Source organism: Cyprinodon tularosa, unplaced genomic scaffold, assembly GCF_016077235.1.
Source record: "Cyprinodon tularosa strain WSP-4 unplaced genomic scaffold, ASM1607723v1 ctg677, whole genome shotgun sequence".
In the NCBI taxonomy this organism is placed as follows: domain Eukaryota; kingdom Metazoa; phylum Chordata; class Actinopteri; order Cyprinodontiformes; family Cyprinodontidae; genus Cyprinodon; species Cyprinodon tularosa.
The window spans coordinates 495,628-515,543 of NW_024039426.1; the positions used below are offsets into that span (position 1 = coordinate 495,628).

The following is a 19,916-nucleotide window of genomic DNA, read 5'->3' on the forward strand; positions in this document are numbered from 1 at the left end:
GGACATCAAAGAAATACATGAAATTTCAAATAAACAATATTTGCCTGAGCTTCTGGAGTTATCCCATCAATCTTTTCGAATCCATCAAAGAGGGTTTTGTAGAGGAAGTTCTTCCGTGTGGCAGCATCATTAGGTGGGAGGTGGCTGAGAACAGCACCTTTGTGTTGCTCATACAGGTATAAGATGATGCGTACTGCCAGATCTCGAACCCCTTTTGCTCTGTGCTCCAGAGCAGCTGTGCAGAACTGGAATAAGACAAAACTAATTAGAGAAACATGAATGAATACTGAAAAATGTGTTTATAGTTTTAACATTTGTTGGTATTTAGCAGAAAAATATTCAGTTTAATAATTTTACTAAGGGTTTTTTTTGTCTGTGACTTCCTTTAAAGTATGTTGGTCAGAAATAATTGTTGTTGTTTTTTTATATACTGATAAAATTTGTTGAATTTTGTCACACAGTAAAATAAACACTGAAACCAAAATAATCATACTGGGTTCTCAAACCTTGTTTTTCATTACATTCGAGGATGTTTTTAGGACTAATTCTCCTAAGTTTAAAGACGGGCGTTCAGTTTGGATCCTGCCTTTTGCCCATAGACTAATGGATATAGGCACCAGCCCTCATGATCCTGATAGATAACTGGTAGAAGACGCATGGATACTTCAGGATGTGGATAGTAGGGCTAACTGAAGTGGGTTTTATTCTTTAAGAGACATTCAACACCTTGCAATTTCAAAATAAAGTCTAGTAACGTCTCGGTCATGGTTGGATAGTGTAAATGTAGGCCTAGGAGAGAAATGATTAATAATAACAAGCTAAACCTGTATTAATGGACTATTTCCTTCTAAATGAAACATGGGCAGGGAACATGAGTCTCTAGCTATTAATAATAGTCATCATCTGTGTGAAATATTAACCCCTGTCCTTCAGATTAAGAGATATTTAAGGCAAATGTCTTTTCATGAATATTGGTTTTGGTAATTGGGGGGAAGTTGCACCAATATTTCTTTGGGGCCTAGCAAGAAAAGTTTGGGAACCACTGGATTAAACAGATGTCATGTTCTGGCATCAACCTTAAAAAACCATATCAGTTGATCTCTACTTCTTACCTTGAAGAAATTTGGGTTTTCTGTTATTGAAAAGTATTAAATAAATACTCAAGTCTAGTGAATGGTTCTTTGAAGGGTCAGTATGGTATAAATAAATTCAGTCTAATCATTTATACAATCTCTCATGAAAGACAGCACAATATATTTAACATCTGATTTCTTTTACGTGATCTAACCTTGCAATCATGATGTAAAGAGGCAGTTCAGGCCACTGATCACGTGTTTGAAACATCCAAGTAAAGCCTGCATGTTTGTATCACTGTGTTTGTGTGCCTAGACATGAGAGAAGTGTCGTTTCAGTTGGCGGTTTATTCAGCCTATCAGCCTCCTGCCTCGTTCTCAATATTAGCTTTCAATGCAAAGTTGGACAGTATGGCTTAAAGACGACTAAACAGAGTCAAGAATACAGACTTTGGAGAGGTGTACCCTGACCTCTACTTGACACTATGATGATGACAATAAAGATGAGCTTTAATTTTGATGCTATAATGAGTTTATGCTGACATGTCTACGGGTGAGAAACCTTTTGGCAAAACGTTTGTTCAAGTCAGGTTAGATTGCGGAAATCGGAGCTCTAAGCTGCTGTTTGTCCAGTATCTGCATTACAAGCTCTGTGAGGCGACAGCTAAATACCTGCAGGACGATTGAGAGGCTTAAGTAAACATTTATCTGTTAAACTAATGGGAGGGAGATTTTCTTTAAACCAAGACAATTGGTAGTTCAATCTGTCCACAGTGAGTAATTTGACCACCATACCACTTTTATTAGACTCCCAGTACTGCTGTTTCAGGAGGATATGTCTGAGTCATAAATCTTTAATAAATCTGTCCACAACTCGGTTTTTCTGGGTGGAGTGATGTAAAATGTTTATCTTGAACTCAAATAGCCCAAACTGTCTACTTGCAAAACCATAATGTGATCTGGATTTGGCAGGTATTTGTTTCAACCTCTGCATACGGTCCCTGAGAAGGATGGTTTGATTAATGGTATATATATATATTTTTATTTTTTCAAACCGTTAGAAATGTTAGTAATGTGTCTGACTGTTTTGAATATATTCTTATATAATGAATTTTTTTTCTTGAAGACTCATTCTACTTCATGGTGTCAGGCAGGTTATTCCAGGTCTGGCTGTTTCACACATAGTTATGAGTGGCTTTATCACATTAACTTTTAAATATTTTTTTTAATATATATATATATTTTCTTTTTTTTATAATTGACACTGTTTACATTCTAATGTCTGTCGTGAATAGAAAACATCTAAAAACCTAAAGCAAGAAGTAGTTTTGCTTGGTCATTTTCATGGTTATTAATGATTAAAATGGTTACTAAGCCACTTCCTGTAACCCAAACCTCCAAATTACACTGCAAAAAATATAAATCTCAATAAGTTATTTTTTCTTAAAATAAGTGTGTTTTTCCTTGATTTGAGGAGATAAGTAAGACACTTTGCCAATGGAACAAGACAATTTCCTTTTAAAATAAGAAAAAACTATTTTATCGTCTTATTTCAAGTAAATATTATCTAACTATCTTATTTTAAGAGAGAAAATACTCATTCCATTGGCAAATCATCTTATTTACCTGCTCAAATTAAGGCTAAATATACTTAATTTAAGCCATTTTTTACTTATTTCTGGATTGTTTTTGCAGTGTAGTTATTATTATGATTCTCTTCCCTTTGAAAATGTAGAGCTCTGTGAAAAGGGCTAGAGACAAAATGTTATTCAGACCATAATGGTTCAGCTGTCAATCTGAAGAAGTCATTTTATAAAAAAAAAAAAAAAAAAAAAAAAGGTTCTCTGACATTTTATATACCAAAGCTAATTTCATAACAAAGGGAGGTCCTATAAGGCTAAGACTTTATATGATTTCTTTTACAACTGTATGCTGTTACTATGAATTATAATCAGTAGCAAAGGCTACTGATTCAGTTTCTGATACAGTATGTCAGGTATGCTGGCCTGGCGCACATTTACGGCTCAAGCCATTTCCTCCAGGGTGTGGATAAACCATGCCATGACCAGCAGTGGAAACTTTGTCAGGGTATGGTTCTCTGGTCGGTTCCGATCGATATGCATAGGCTTGATCAAATCTAGAAAGAGGACTCTGGCGCAGTCAAATTCCAAAGGTTTGGTGCGAAAGCACCGTCATTGTGGGTAATCACATCACTGAGGTAACACTGCCTGTGGGGAAGACTGCTATTTAGAGATAAACAGTGTTGAAAGGCCAACCATCCTTTGCTCAACATGCTCAGGGACAACATACCTTTACTCTGTTTCCTCCACCGACCAGTTCTCATCTTTAATTGCAGGGAATTCCCTTTTCTTGACTCTGGCCCCTGGCACAGAGCAAATCACCCCAGTAACAACACAGGGAAAGCAAGAAATGTTTGACCTATCCCTGAGATACCACTGTAGAGCAGCACAGAGCGTCTATCAAATGAGCTGAGAGACTTGTTCAAAAATGGTGACACTGAAACTGGTTCTTTTTAAATACCTTAACAGGTTTATTCTCATCTGTACTTCATATTCAGAAAAGGAAAGGATAATTTAGGATTCAGCCCTAACGTTTTATTATGATATATACTTCTCTTTGCCATACAGTTTAGTGGGGTAATTTATTTTCATTGGTCTGGAAACAAAACTGAAGAGTGATTGCCTTATGTTGATTATATTAAATACTGCAACTCAGAGTAAATTAACTAAAATGGCTTCTATAAATTAATAAAATATGGAATAAAAATAGTTGTCAATTCAAGCTATTTATCCAAAGCAAGGTATGTGTTTTCAGCATTAAAGCTTTTTTAAGGCAGACAGAGAGTGAAACAATCTGTGGGATAAAGCACAGCTCAATCTACACTGAGGATGTTTCCCAAGCAAATAAATGGGGCGGACGCCACAAAAGAGAGTTTGCCTCTGAGCAAGCATCCCAGAACATGGTCCTCTGAGGAAAAAACTGACAATTTGTTCTCACTGACAAATGTCAAACAGAGTTTAAAGGAGGGCAAAGAGGATTATGGGGATTGTAGCGTTGGTGGAGTAAAGGAAACCGGCACAACAGGGCTAAAGCTGAAGAACTGCTTATAAACAAAAGGAATCAGTGAAAACCACTAATGCAAATGGTTTGTGGGTGGGTAACAACAGACTCAGCTGAGAGTTTACCGGAAGTCTGTTTAAACTGGGGCTTACACTGTGCGATTTTTTGCCCTTTTCGGACCGACTTTCCATTCATGCAAAAAAATTTCGATTGGGCCGATCACTGCGGAGCTAAATTGACCTGGAATGATCCCAGCTTTTTTGTTTTATTATGGCAGCTAAAAGCTGATATTCTGAGTCAGTTCATCCATCTTAATTTATTTGTCACAACTTCATCAGAGCACAAACCAAATATTCATAATATTATCTTATGCATACGAGAGGAAGTCTCTCAATACATGGATAAGATATCTGAGTTCATTAGAGATACTCAGAGCTATAGCTATAGACGGAAGTTAGGGAATGCCCTATATTTGTTGTCTTTGCTACAACTAGATCAGAACGACACTTTCTTAGGAGTTAAATGTAACATCATACTGTATAGTATACACCAAAAAAAACAGGGAGAAATACTGGAGACAAGCAGAGCTAGGACTGCAATCTATTCCTGCACTCTTATTTATAGACAGATTTGTAATTGTTTGGTAAGCCTCATTACGTTTGATAACTTTATTAAAATTTAAAGTTTCACTCTGCACACTGTTTAGTAATTTTCTATAATGCTGTTTCCAAAGTCTGACTATCATATTTGTTCCACAGTCGCCATTCATTGTGCGAGGAAGGAAGAGTTTACTATCATTAATGGTTTTTACCTCTTATATAATTTTTTTTTTTACTAACAGGTATTATGCCGTAAAAGTTTAAAAAAAACAATCCACTGGACTTTGTTTCCAAGGTTTGAAGACGTTTCGCTTCCCGTCCAAGAAGCTGTCTCAATTCAAAATGTCTGGATTCGCATCGAGTTTGAGGCATCGAGTGTTAGCCTGTAATATCTGAAACCTGTCTACGATTGCGAAAGGTGGGTCGTTAAAGGGGGGATTGTTCACCTGGCTGAAGGGAGGAGGTACTTTCCTCCCCTGTGATGGGGTGGGGGTTGTGGGGATACCTGGAAGGAATCAACTCAATAACTGAATTGTAAGTTTTTGGAAGTTGGAATCCGAGTCCACCTCCTTTGTTTAAGGTTGGTTTTTCTCTCTTAACATAGATGGCTTCCTTCACACCCCTCTCAAACTACCTATTTGTGAGAGGCTGTTTGGTTTCTCCAATCTAAAGATCAGAGCATTCCTCGCTGCACTGAACAGCATACACCACTCATATTCAGTCTGGGGGTTTTATCATTAGGATGCACTAGTCTCTTTTTAAGGGTCTTGTTTCATTTGAAATGTACTGGGATTTTGTGTTTGGAAAAAATCCTCTTGAGTTTTTCAGAGATTCCAGCAACATAAGGGATTGTGATGTTTTTGCGTTTAACTTTATCACCGCTATTTCAGGGTTCCTACAGCATAAGGCAAGTTAAATTCAAGACTTTTTAAGACTTTTAATGCCACTTGAAATAAAAATTTAAGACCAAATTCACAAGAAACACAAGAAAAACCTGCTTGCGACAACTTAACCCAAAGGTTTATTTTAACATAAACCACTGCACTAATGTTTAAAATTTTGAAAAGCTTCCCATACAGGAAGAAAGCTAAAAACACACAAATGACAGATATATTTTAACACTTGTTTAACTGAATTCACAAACTTTGTTTTAGCAGGGAACAAAACAAATCAGCCACAACATAACCAGTGCTAAATCTTTTTTGCAGCTATTTTTCTTTGTATCGTTTTCTTAGTATGTTTGATTAGGTGATAAGTGGAGGCGTTGCAGAGACAAGGGTGGAACAAAACTGAGAAATACCGGCTGTTTCTCGGTAACTCGATTTTGACACTTTGTGTTTCGTGCTTCGCATGTGACTACACTTCCTTAATTCCCATCGTTCCGAGCTTGAATGACTTTATGCACAAAATACACTGTGCCTCATGAATGTTCCCTGGTTTTAGCCATGAAGAAAACTCTTGGCTGGAGCCAATTTTCGTTACATTTACACTTGCTCATATTTTCCAGACAAAAAGTAAATCGTGCATCTCCCAAATGTCCCGGCTGCAACAACGCTTTTATTGGTTCCGCTATCGGGACGGAACCAATAATTGAGAGCCATTATTTTATTTAAATTAAAAAAAAAGGTCAATTTTACTGTTTCATTTAGATTACAAAAATAAATAATAAAAATAATTCTATTTATGATGTTTTAAAAATTAAGACCTACGAAAGACTGATTCAAAACATTTTAATACCAATTAAGGCCTTAGTTTTTTTTGAAGAATTCAATGCCTTTTAAGACTTTTTAAGGCCCCGCGGGAACCCTGTATTTTCTGCTGCGTGTCTTTTGGATTTCCTTGCTAAACGCCCAGTTTGGGTATCCACAGGTTTGGAGAGCGTCTTTGATGTGTTTCTGTTCTTTGTGCTTCCCTTCTGTTTTAGTAGGGACATGACACATCAGTATCTTCTTTTTGACTGAAACCACCCACTGGAACACAAACTCTCGGCCTCAGAACCTTACAACACCGGGCAGAACATGTCCCTACTATAACAGAAGGGAAGCACAGAGAACAGAAACGCACCAAAGATACTCTCCAAAACTGAGAGTTTGTGTTCCAACTTCCAAAAACTTACAATTCAGTTATTAAGTTGATTCCTTCCAGGTATCCCCACAACCCCCACCCCATCACAGGGGAGGAAGGTACCTCCTCTATTCAGCCAGGTGAACAATCCGCCCTTTAACGACAATGTTTTGAATTGAGAAAGCTTCCTGGACGGGAAGCAAAATGTCTTCAAACCTTGGAAACAAAGTCCAGGGGATTGTTTTTTAAACTTTTACAGAATGACTATGACCTGGATGACTAAGAATCTTCACCAGCAACAGGTATTATGTTCTGAGACATTTCCAGCTATTCATGTTGGTTGTTTTGTGATTTTCAATTACAGGTTTTAGAATTAGTTTATAAACTACTGCTAATAGTCCAGCAGCACTTGGAAACCGAGTTGCCCCAGACTTTCTTTGGCAATCAATTTTTCAGATTTAAATGGTCAAAACATTGGCAAACGTTTATATACAGCAAAAGTCTCTCTTAGTCGGGACTTAAACCTGGGAAGGCTGCAGGAAGGACTGATACCATCCTTGGTCTTGAGTTTTCCCCCTTGCCGCCACCTTGCCCCATATTGGCAGAGATTTTGAGAATTCCTTAAAATTATGTTAAACACTTTTTATATAAAGTTTTTTATAAATTGCTGCAGTTTTGCTCTTTGATCCATATCTATAAAACGTATCCAAACAGGAGGTTGGTTTCCATGAGGGTTTATAAACTGTAGCAGGTGATAATAAAAGGCTTTGCAGTGTTAATTAAGTTACAGGTGAAGTTAATTATTTCAGAAGTGTAGCTTATTAGACCCATGATGTGTTATACAATATCTAACGTGCTATGAGAAGCAGTGATTTCAATACGCACAGCTTGAAAAAACGACATTTGGGTTTTCCAGTGTTAATCCTGTAATCATTAACAAGCGGATTAAATATTTAAATACCGGAGAAGTTTTAAACTTAATCACCACATTGTTTTTAATAATTGCAGATTACCAAGGATTTGTCTCTAGTTATCTGGCCCAACACTGGATTGGTGCCAATGAGGAACTTGTGTGAAGCAAACGCTAGCATGCGGTAGCACTGGAATAACATCGGGATGAAGAGGCTTTAAGAGGAATGCTTTTCTGATTGTTCAGAATTAATGGATGATATTTCAACTCATTTAAAAAAATAATAAATGAAAAATTGTAAGACGTACACACATTGATCCATAAACATTATATTTCATGCACGGTCAATCTATCATCACAGTCATGTAACTGATGTTCATTGGTGTAAAGAAGGGAGCAAAAACAGATTAATAAAAAAAATTCTGAATTCTACATGTTAATTCTCACATCTAAACTCAATATTAAAAAAACGCAAGGTTTGTGGAAATAATTCCAGATTTATCAAAAGCGAAAAACCTTTACTATCATATTTTTGGTCCTTTACCGTCATGACATTTTCCAGGGTGAAGCCGGAGTTCTCTATACCCAGCTCCTCAAGGAGTTTTTGGAGGACTTCGGTCCGACTTTGAGCCAGACGGGAGGGAAAGGAGGATTTGAATGGCTTCACTAATTCACCAGGAATGATCTGCAGGGCTCTTAGATCCTTCAAAAGAGCTATTTCCTGCACGAAAGCCAAGAGGAAGAATGAAAATTAGATTTACAGTGTTGGATTTATTGATTTGTTTGTAGACCTTCAGCCTTTCATTAGGTAGAGTGTATACTGTAAGCCTCTAATAAACACTTGTGTGTTAGCATAGGAATTTATCTTTCAACACAGGAATCCTGTAAGTCGACATGTCAAGACAGATGTTTCCAGGTGTGATGCAAAGAAGAAGGCTCTGTTAATACACTGTCAATGTAAAGGAAATACATTAAATAACCATACAGAATAAAATAAAAGACAACAAAATTTAATATTTAGTTTGACAGGCATGATAAATAATCAATCAATGGTTTAATGAGAGTTTGGAGAAGATTCCAGCATCCAGGGAGGCTTGGTGAACTCTGAGCAAAAGAAAACACTCCTCTTTTAACACTAACATCCATGAAATACTTCCCTGCCACAGATTCTGCGGTGCAGTTACAGTGCTATAACGTTTTTGCCTCTATGATTATTTTGTTTTTTTGTAACACTAATATACACTATATTGCCAAAAGTATTTGCTCACCCATCCAAATTATTGGAATCAGGTGTTCCAATCACTTCCATGGCCACAGGTGTATAAATTCAAGCACCTAGGCATGCAGACTGTTTTTACAAACATTTGTGAAAGAATGGGTCGCTCTCAGGAGCTCAGTGAATTCCAGCGTGGAACTGTGATAGGATGCCACCTGTGCAACAAATCCAGTCGTGAAATTTCCTCGCTCCTAAATATTCCACAGTCAACTGTCAGCTGTATTATAAGAAAATGGAAGTGTTTGGGAACGACAGCAACTCAGCCACGAAGTGGTAGGCCACGTAAACTGACGGAGCGGGGTCAGCGGATGCTGACGCGCATAGTGCGAAGAGGTCGCCAACTTTCTGCAGAGTCAATCACTACAGACCTCCAAACTTCATGTGGCCTTCAGATTAGCTCAAGAACAGTGCGCAGAGAGCTTCATGGAATGGGTTTCCATGGTCGAGCAGCTGCATCCAAGCCATACATCACCAAGTGCAATGCAAAGCGTCGGATGCGGTGGTGTAAAGCACGCCGCCACTGGACTCTAGAGCAGTGGAGACGCGTTCTCTGGAGTGACGAATCGCGCTTCTCCATCTGGCAATCTGATGGACGGGTCTGGGTTTGGCGGTTGCCAGGAGAACGGTACTTGTCTGACTGCATTGTGCCAAGTGTAAAGTTTGGTGGAGGGGGGATTATGGTGTGGGGTTGTTTTTCAGGAGCTGGGCTTGGCCCCTTAGTTCCAGTGAAAGGAACTCTGAATGCTTCAGCATACCAAGACATTTTGGACAATTCCATGCTCCCAACTTTGTGGGAACAGTTTGGAGCTGGCCCCTTCCTCTTCCAACATGACTGTGCACCAGTGCACAAAGCAAGGTCCATAAAGACATGGATGACAGAGTCTGGTGTGGATGAACTTGACTGGCCTGCACAGAGTCCTGACCTCAACCCGATAGAACACCTTTGGGATGAATTAGAGCGGAGACTGAGAGCCAGGCCTTCTCGTCCAACATCAGTGTGCAACCTCACAAATGCGCTTCTGGAAGAATGGTCAAAAATTCCCATAAACACACTCCTAAACCTTGTGGACAGCCTTCCCAGAAGAGTTGAAGCTGTTCTAGCTGCAAAGGGTGGACCGATGTCATATTGAACCCTATGGATTAGGAACGGGATGTCACTTAAGCTCATATGTGAGTCAAGGCAGGTGAGCAAATACTTTTGGCAATATAGTGTATTTTTAAATAAGAAAATTTTATCACTTGAAGAAGACAGCCTGAAGACACATTTGAGAACATTATTTTATTAATCTAAAGGGAAACATGATCGAGAGTCTTTAATTTTTTTTGGAGGAATTTTGGCTCAGTCTTCTTCTCAGAACGGCTTTAATTCAATCAACCCATTGGCTTTCAGAAACAACGGCTGGTTTAAGATCAGGCCACAGCATCTTAATTGGATTTAAGTCCATATTTTATCTAGGCCAAGACTTCTGGAAACAACAGCAGATGCAGGCTCCCATCAGGACTTTTCCAAATGTAGACAATCTTGGTCGCTTTCTTTATAATTCTTTAAGCACTAGTGGCCTTTATTTTATTATTTTTGAAAGGGAACAGACAAGAGATGGGACAAAGAGAGGAAGAGATGCGGCAAAGGTCAACAGGCAGGAACTGGAACCTGTGACAGCTGCTTCGAGTCATGTGGTGAACCCCTACGCCCCCGCCACACTCCCATCTTTCTATGGTCAGCAAAGATTTTTCTGAGAAAAAAACCAATAGATTTGTCCATTTAAGCTCCTGTCCTTCATATTAGCACAGCTTAACACTATACCAGGGCCAAGGGAGGCCTGCAGTGCTTTAGATGTTTTTCTTTCGTAGCAAAAAAGTAAAGCAGTTGATGTAAGACCTCCAGGAAAGATTCAACACTTCCATGTTTCCTCTGTTTTCGGAAAAAGGACCCATAATGTGGTTCATTTGAGGTTTAAACCATTAGAAATGGCAGTAACCTTGCTGGCTTTGTTTCAAATATATTGTTATATAATGAGTTGGTTTTCTTGATGTCTCAGTCAAATTCATGCAGCCAGGCAGGTTATCTTTTATGCCATTTCAGATCTGGCTGTTTCAGACATAGTTATGAGTGGCTTTATTACATTAACTTCAAAATTTACCAAGTGGGAGGGTATGTTTTGCATAAGGCTAGATTTTTTTTTTCCTTCTCTGATTATTATATTTATTGATGTAGAAAAAGATCTAATTTACAAACAAAAATAACAAATAAAGGAAGAAATAAATAATTCAAACCTGCACGCCTTCCATCTATACACAAACCTGCAAACACTTCAAAGTCTCTCCCTGACATGAAAGTACCACAGCGGAGAACAACAACTATATCCACTCTTCTGATGAGCTCACACATGTGAGTTCCAGGTGGTTCCAGTTACGGTTAGATGGGGTAGTCGGGAGAGAACAACATCAAGGTTGTTTAACACATTACAACATGTCTTTATTTGCCCCATACCGTTTATTAGGCAAGACCACAGAAAATTAGACGTCTAGACAACTTTTAGACTATAAAACATTTTAAAAGGTTAACACATTTTTGCTGAGAAAATGACTTTTACTGTTTGCGAAAATCTTTTCTTTCAGCTTCATAAACCCTAAATGCTATTATCATTTCCTTTTCTATGTTTTGCATATTCTCTGAGTTTCCTCGTATATAACAATAAACTTATAATTTGATGTAAAGCTACCTGGTCGACCAGCTCGTTGGTAGAACTAGAGGAGAAAAAGTCACAGCACTGGTATCAGAGATGCATCAATCCACCGTAACGCATCAGCCAATACTGATGCTACTGTTTAATGAACACACCGTGTACCTTGGTATGTCACTAAAGGTATAAGGCTTGAAATAAACATTGTTAAAATGAAGGAAAAAAATCCCACAGATATAAATGTATGTGATATGATGTATTAACTAATAAAGTATACATTAGCAGCAATAAGACATAGATAATACTTTCATATAAATTATAAACTGTAACTGTATTTCTGCGATATATATATATAAAAAAAAAAAAGAAATGACAGCTAATTAGTCAATATTGGAGTCGACATCCGATCCTGGTAACCCTGGCCAGTTGTTTGTTGTTAGTTACAAGACAGAGCCATCTAGGTGGTTTTTGTTGTCTTTTCTAGTGAAGAAAAACAAACACAGCTAACGTGTATTTGACTAAAGAATGGCAAGTCACTACTGTTATTATTTTAAGTCATTTTTAAAATCACAGATGATGAACTATGAGCCGCATGTCTTTTAAACAGCTGAAAGCTGGATCTGTCTGATCAGACAGGCTAATTCATCTTAACTTAATATAGCTGTGTTACATATTAAAGTCAAAGATGACAAACGGACATCACATCATGCACAATTGGTAACATAAACTATAAGTGAACTTAGTGTGCAATTGTCAAAATATAATAACCGTTTTATAATCATAGCTGTAAAAATAAATGTCAGGGATTTAAATAATACAGCATTTGGAACTCCAATTAAGAACAAAGAGTATTTCAATTTTCATTTTTTGCTGTATTTGTATGAGACACCACAAAGGGAAACATGCTGAATGGTCTGTGAAATATAATACGCCCGTTGTTACAGTGACAAATGTGACACAAGGCAGAGCATGGGATAGGATCAGCTGACTGAGGCAGGTCAGAAACTACAATGGCAGGACGAAGAAATGTTCCAACAAGGCAGGGCTCTGGGTGTGGCTTTAAGCTAAACCTCCCAAACCAGATACACTATCTCCTTTAATTGCTGATACTATTCTTGACAATAAGTTGGAATTCCACAGTAAAATCAATCCAGGCGGGGGGTGTTTTGTCTTGACAAAAATCTGGCTCCATTAATACATCTGTGACTGTAAATTACATTGGATGGTTCAGTGTCTTTAGGCTTAGGCTATAGAGCGGAAAGCTCCAGTAACTGCGGAGGTGGTGGACCTTTATGTGCATAAAATGCTGTAATTACAGCTTACTGTTAATTAGGGCTATAACAATTGCGAAACCATTCCTTTCATGACCCTGGAGAAATAAGCTGGTGGTGAGTACATTCCTTCCAGGGGCCGCTGGTAGGACTGTTCATTAATATTAACAAGCATCAAACTCTTACCCTGACACTTTAATTGTGGTTTCATACTTGGAAACTGGTCTGCCCACATACCGCTAGCTTATTCACTTTCCAACCAGAGGAAATAGTATATTGAATCTGTGTAAACAAACATGAAAGAGACATAAAACACATTCTATCATCCTCATTTTAAGGAACCTAATCCTCCATATCCATCATATTAAGTTTAAAGTTTGCACTGTGAAGAAACAGAACTTGGGACCTGTTTTACATTTGATGAAATAAACAGTGATACAAAGAAGTATGGTGACTCTTTCGAAACTCTGACTCAGACCAATTTAGCAGCATTTTAACACCCTTAGGGTTATTTAAATTTATTTCTTTATTTGACAGGGACAGTGTACATTAATAAGCATTACTGCAAATGCACCAGAATTAGCCAAAAGGCTATTTTTCATCTGTTGTCCCTGGACAGATCTTAAAATTGTCTACCTAAAAACACAACAGTTAAGAAATTTACAATGAAAAATGCAAATATAACAAAGCAATAAAAACAGCTATAACTCTTTAAAACCTGTTTAAAAATTATAGAGGTTACTTCCAGATGTGGGGATAAAGTAGCTCCCAATTTACAGGCGATGTAACTTTCCCAGCTATCAAGCAAAGGAAGAAAAACATAAAAGAGAATGGGGCCTAAAACTGGGCCCAAAAACCCCATTAATTAAGTTACTAATTGATCTCTTCCTGGGAGTTTTTAAAAATGTATTTACAGATTAAGGCTTCTCAACCAATTAACACCAGGGGTCCTAGCAGAGCCCAGAACTACATTTGCAATATTTTCTGCATGTAAATAAATTAGCTTTCAATCTTATATAGTTGTTTCCAATCAAGTTGTTCCCCTACATACCAACTATTATTGCCATATAAGGTTTCTTATGGAGTTAATGTGGGCCCCAACCAAACTGAGCACTGTAACATGAATAAAATAGAGATATAAATCACTGACTGAACTTTTTTGCTTTATCAAGTATAATTTTTTTTCTCCCAATGTTGACTAAAATTTAAAAGATGATTTTAAAAAAATACTTGGGAAAGCAACCTAACCGAGCCAGATAAGTAAACCAAGGAGCATAAAACGTCAAAGACATGGCTCAGCCTGGTATGGCACAAAGTGGAAAGTCAGTTAACGTAGAAAATTTCCTGTAGGTGTTTATTTGGCTGGCTCACCAGCTGACCCATGTTGGCACCATATGGAGAAACAAGGCAATGGCCTTCCAGATATTTACCAAACGCTGCTGGACCAGAGCAGTCATCCATCTTAGAGTTGGTGACTAAAGTTTCTTACGTGCCCAAGAAAAACAATCCTGTGATCCTGTCATCCTCCTTGCATCATGACCAAGCAGTTGAGGGGGATGTTCACAATCCAAAAATAATAACGTACTTTAATGCTCACAAGGGTGGTGTGGACAGCATGATTCATCTTGCTGGCAGGGAAATGCCTTATGTTAGGTGAAGTTCTAGTTGAGGATTTCCTACAGGAATGCGTTCAAAAACCGACGGTCTCACATGATAAAGGGAGGTCTGCCATTGTTTCTCTGGGCTGACATGTGACAAAAAGCTGCTGCAAGGCCTCCTGCTTCAAAAAAGAGATAATATCTTTGGTTGGGTGGTTGAACCCCCACATGAAAAAGATCCCTCTACTCCAAGTGTTTCTTGTGATAATTCTGCTCAGGGTGTTCAAAATTCTGTCTAATAAGACAAAATTCTTCCTAAGAAATGATTTTGCAAAAAAAAAAAAAAAAACAGAATTAAAACAAATATGAAAAAATATTCTTTTGTTCATTGTCTTTAAATGTATTGTGGAGGATTTTTTAAAAGACCTGCCCTCTCCACTTTAAAAAAATGCACATGCAAGAGCGTGCACAAGCCCATTTCTCCTGGTGGGGACTATATAGTGGACTTTATAGCAAACTCAGTTAACTATCCGTTCGAATAGATGATCACTGCTTTTTGCTCTTTAGGTCAAGTAACTCCTCCACTGCGCTGTGCATGCGCCATCTTTATTAACAGTCGCCGCTGTCAGGTAGCAACAGCCTATGGCGACAGCGTGCCATTGTGACAGCAAATCCCATAATGCTTTGCGTGGAGAGCTCTCTGTGCAAAGCATTCTGGGATATATCTGCCTCTTCTGAGGCCTTTCTTTTGTTTCACTTCACACTTTTCCTCTTAGGACCCTCTGCCATTTTTCAAGAACCACGGTGAGAAAGGTGAGCTTCAATGTCTGAAACCGTAGCTCACCACAGATAAACGCACAAAGAGTGTATGCGCAGAAAAAGATAGCTAATGGGGCGAGCATGTAGTACGGCATTACATAAACATATCACCAGAAAGATTGACAATTAGAAGGACCACTTATATAGATGAACCACCCAGAAATAAAAGATCGTCCTCTACCTTTAAATAAAACCAACAAACTAATTCCAACTTTTTTTCTTTTTTTTATTATTATTTTGCTATTGACATACAGATAAAGAAAACAGGTTGAAGAGGAAACAGTTGAAAGATTGTTTATTTCTATGCTTTGATGTTTAAACTAAGAGATGCAAGAACTGATTTATTGGAGATTCAAACTTTATCTCATTAAGCGTGATTATATGGATATAGGCAAGCATGGGCCCTAAGGGGAAAATTGATTTTGGGGCCATCTTACTCTGCTAATAATACATAAAGCACACCAAGAAAATACTCATCTGGCATGGATGTTTTCAGGAAGAACAACAAAAGATTAAAATACTTTTAATGGATAAAAAAATAATAATTTTAACTTTACAAAACCTACATAATTAAATTAAAAAATAAAATCTCAAGCATTTTCTTAAATAATAAAAATACAAAAGCTACCAGGTAGAAAACGAAAGAATAAAAAAATAAAGGTTGAATAATAAGTTATTAAAACTGTATGTGCAAAATCTGTATTTGAAAATATGAACTACGTTTAACTACAATTTTGACAGTTTTAGGTTCCTTAATACTGCTATCAATCCATTAAACTTGCTTCCTGACTTTTCTGTTTGCAAGTCACTGATGACATCACTGCAAGAGATAGACAGCTTTGCACTTAACACTAATCACTGCCAGCCCACTTCATTGTTCTTAGATATTTTTTTTTTTTTTTAAGTACAGTTTGCAAAAGCTGCGCTCAAGCAACACTCAAGAGAAGAGTGTAGACCCTCCTCAGAGCTACTTAAAGATTAGGGTAGAACTTATATCTCATTCAGTGTAAATGAGGTCAGCTGTGCTTTAGGATTTCTAGAAGGTTTTCCATATCTGAAGCCAGTGCACTCTCATCACTATCAGACTGTTCACCAAACAGTTTGTGTTTGTCCCCAAGGCAAATAAGTTGGGGTTTTTTTGCAGGTAAAAGAAAGGATTTTTACATAATTAAAGTTATATCAATATAAAAAAAACCTTAATATTTATCATCGTTATTATTTCTATAGGGAAATTATCCAAAAAAACAACAACAAACAGCTAATTGTTCTCGAGGGCACACTTTATTTCCCTGGGACCCTAAGAGCATGGGAGGTTCTCTACTGAAACATAACAGTAAATCAGTTTTATATGATGAGATCTGCATTGGTAGAGAAACTTTAACTGATTGCTCTTTGACTGATGTAACTTCTTTTAATTTACAGGTTTACATAAACAATTATTTAAACATGGAGGTGTTGCACCATTAGCTTCAGATGTGTTAAGATAGATTCACAATCTTTATCTGACAGATCAGGGTCTTGGCCGTGAGTGGCCTTTTGACTCGTTTATATATATTCATAAATTAAATAGTGAATTATCATCATGCTTTTTGTTTTATTCTTTTGCTCTGTGCCCCAAGAAAAAAAAAAATGGTCCTAATTTCGCCTCGCCGGTAAAAATTGGTCTAGAAGCACCACTTTCTGATCGGTTGCTTGGTTTGCTCATGCTGTGAGCTGAATAAACAATGCATCATGTAAGTGTCTATCCAAATCCAGAGGGTTTTTTTTCTTTCCTTTCAAGAAAAAAAGGTTTAGCTGTTTGTAAATATTCCCATATCATTATTAAGCCAATAATCACAGTGTGGAAACTAAGGGAGGCCAAACAGTTCTCTTATTAAGGTGCAGAGATGTATCAAAAATAGAGTATATCTGTTAATCCATCACACAGGTAATGCTCTTGCTTTTCCTGAATTCTGGAGTTTTGTTTCTCTACTGGTTGATTGATTGATGATTGATTGATTTTATAATCTCACAGAGGAGAAATGCACTAATGTTATCTCACTTAGTTGAATCTATAGAATGTCTGCATGACTATAAGATGACTTTAACTTAAAAGTTACAGACCTGTAAGTCTAGCAGGTATGGGAGATGGATGCAAATACTTCCAGTGTACAAAACAAACACATGAGTTCAAGTGTTAGAATACCTGTATGAGGGAGATGGCAGCAGCCCGTAGGCGGTTAGAGGAGTCTCCCGTCCTCGCAAGCAGGTTAGGAAAAGTCTGCTCCAAGCAGTGGCTCACCTCGGCCCGCCCTAAGCCCACACCTGGGATCAGCTGGCTCAGTATTAAGCGGAGGAGCTTTAGTGAGGCATGAAAAACCTGAGAAAGGAACCAGAGAACTTAAAGTTTAAAAAAATTGTGTGTTATGTTTAATAACAATGAAGTAACATGAAGAATGATTAAATGTATAAAAGAGAGAAAACAGGAGAAAAGTAAAAATGAGAAAAAACAAACAAAACAGAATGATTAAACGAAACAGTGTTGGGAACAGTTGTTTATGACTAATGTGAATAAAGAAAAAATTCAATTCAATTCCAAAAGGCGTTTGCTGGATCGATGTCCAGAGGGAAAATCAGTGCAATTATAACAACACCGCCTTCTTCGTCACCACTGAGGTTTGTAAGCAGTTTCCAAGTACTGGTCAAATTTGTTGCATTAATAAAGCAGCCTCTGTGACAGCTTTTGCATGCAGTACAAACAGAAAATGGGAGCGTGAGAGCCTGCGTACAGTCTACTCAAACAAACATTCTCTTTGACGCAGAAAATTATTGAACATGACATCTAATGCAAAGGATCCAGACAGTGACTAACCCTAGGTTCTGTGTTAATAGGACAGAATAATTCAGTATCCAAATAAAAGAAGCAGCTCTGCTTAGAGCGTGGGCTCTGCACAGATAAACTGATGCTGCATTTCTGATGTTAACCTAAAAGAAACTCCCCATAAAACTCTTCCTCTGCCATCATTTCTACTATATACTGAAAATCTCTTTTTTTACAGTAAAGCTCCCCATCTGGTTAGAAAGAAACCAGCAGTGATTATGGCACAAAGGTAACGCTATTTCACAAACAGCTTCCCAGCTGCTTTTAGAGACTGACAGAGGGCTGAAAAATAACATGTGTAACACATACATAAACACAATGAACAGAAGTTTAACTATTCACATCGTTCAAAGTGATCAAATACACAAATGTGAGTGAGTTAGAGACTGCAGCAATTAAATCCGCAGTTAAGCATGTGATGAAGAAAGCAGCTCACAACAGCAGAAGCTGACTGGATAATATGTAAAAATGCTGACAGAGGAGCATAAAACAAGCTCTCTGTTTGTCAAGTTTGCATGAAACCTGTAACATTTCCCACGCTGGATCAAATTAGATCCTGATGATGATCTGCCAAATTCTTTACGTTTTAGTCTTTCAAGAACAGCGCAAAAAGATGTATAGTAAAAAAGCTCAGAGCATTTAGGCGAAATTATATGTTTATGTTTAAGCATATTAGCATCAAGCATCAAACTTCTAAGGTAAAGAACAACAGCTGTCCACTATTGAAACATAGACACTAGATTATGATGTTAAATTGACAAGGGAAATCAAAACTGCAGTAGTACGGAAAAAGAAAAAAACATTTTGTGAGTTATTTCATGATCTCTTTACATTTGCAGATGGTCACTATATTATAATCCTATTCTGTCTAATATTGTCCCCTCTACTATAACATGGAGGGTTTGGAAAACTGGATGCTGCCCAACAGGTAAACCAGCAGCTGGTTGACGAGCACAGCAGACACAGCGTCTCTCATCCTTTGCTGTAGAGAGTTAGGATAGGAGAGAAGACAGCTGGCAGACGGTGGAGGTGGTGTCCCTCCTCAGTCTCCCTGGGATTCCTGTTTTCACTTAGTGTGCACAACAGACACACCTTCAGACCGGCTTCAGCGCAACCTTGCCACCTGTTGTGGCTCCTGCTTAGGACTAGAAAAGTTAATAAGCTAACATGCCTAATTTTAATACAGATAAATGTTTTAATCTGATGCTTTTTAATATATAAAATGGTAATCTGGCTTTTTGTTTAACAACAAAGTAGAGTGGAATTTTTTATTTGTAGCTTTTCTTTAAGAGATAATGTTTTGTATTAAAATTCCTTAAAATAAACATTTCATAGTTAGAAATAAAAATACAACAGATTAATATAAGCAAGGAATAATCGTATCAGAAATAAAAATAGCCAAACTTTAAATATCATAGAGATGCTTTTTATACCAAAGGATTTTGACTTACAGATGAAACTTTATCCAGAAGGGACTCCTTAACCAGAAATACGGCCGCTCTTATCATGTTTCTCAGCTCGTCTTTGGGGGCTGTGGAGGCTGCTTCCAACAGTTTGCTGTGCACGGCGAGCAGCGCGTCTTCTCTGTAGCACCAGCTTTTAGAATATGCTCCAGCAACCTGAAAAAAGCAAGAAAAAGATACATTGGTATACCGGCGATAAATAGTACCCTTATATTTCA

General features: G+C 37.6%; 1 protein-coding gene across 3 annotated transcripts in view; it reads right to left on the reverse strand.

Moving 5' to 3' along the window:
• cep104 (centrosomal protein 104) overlaps positions 1–19,916 on the reverse strand; it is a 49,012-nt gene that overhangs the window by 12,339 nt on the left and 16,757 nt on the right. For all 3 annotated transcript variants that reach the window (XM_038267551.1, XM_038267549.1, XM_038267550.1), the window contains exons 11-14: positions 19,687–19,854; positions 17,561–17,734; positions 8,272–8,448; positions 45–245 (exon numbers count right to left, since the gene is read on the reverse strand). In XM_038267551.1, coding sequence (XP_038123479.1) covers positions 45–245; positions 8,272–8,448; positions 17,561–17,734; positions 19,687–19,854 — 720 coding nt within the window. The remainder of the gene's footprint in view (positions 1–44; positions 246–8,271; positions 8,449–17,560; positions 17,735–19,686; positions 19,855–19,916) is intronic.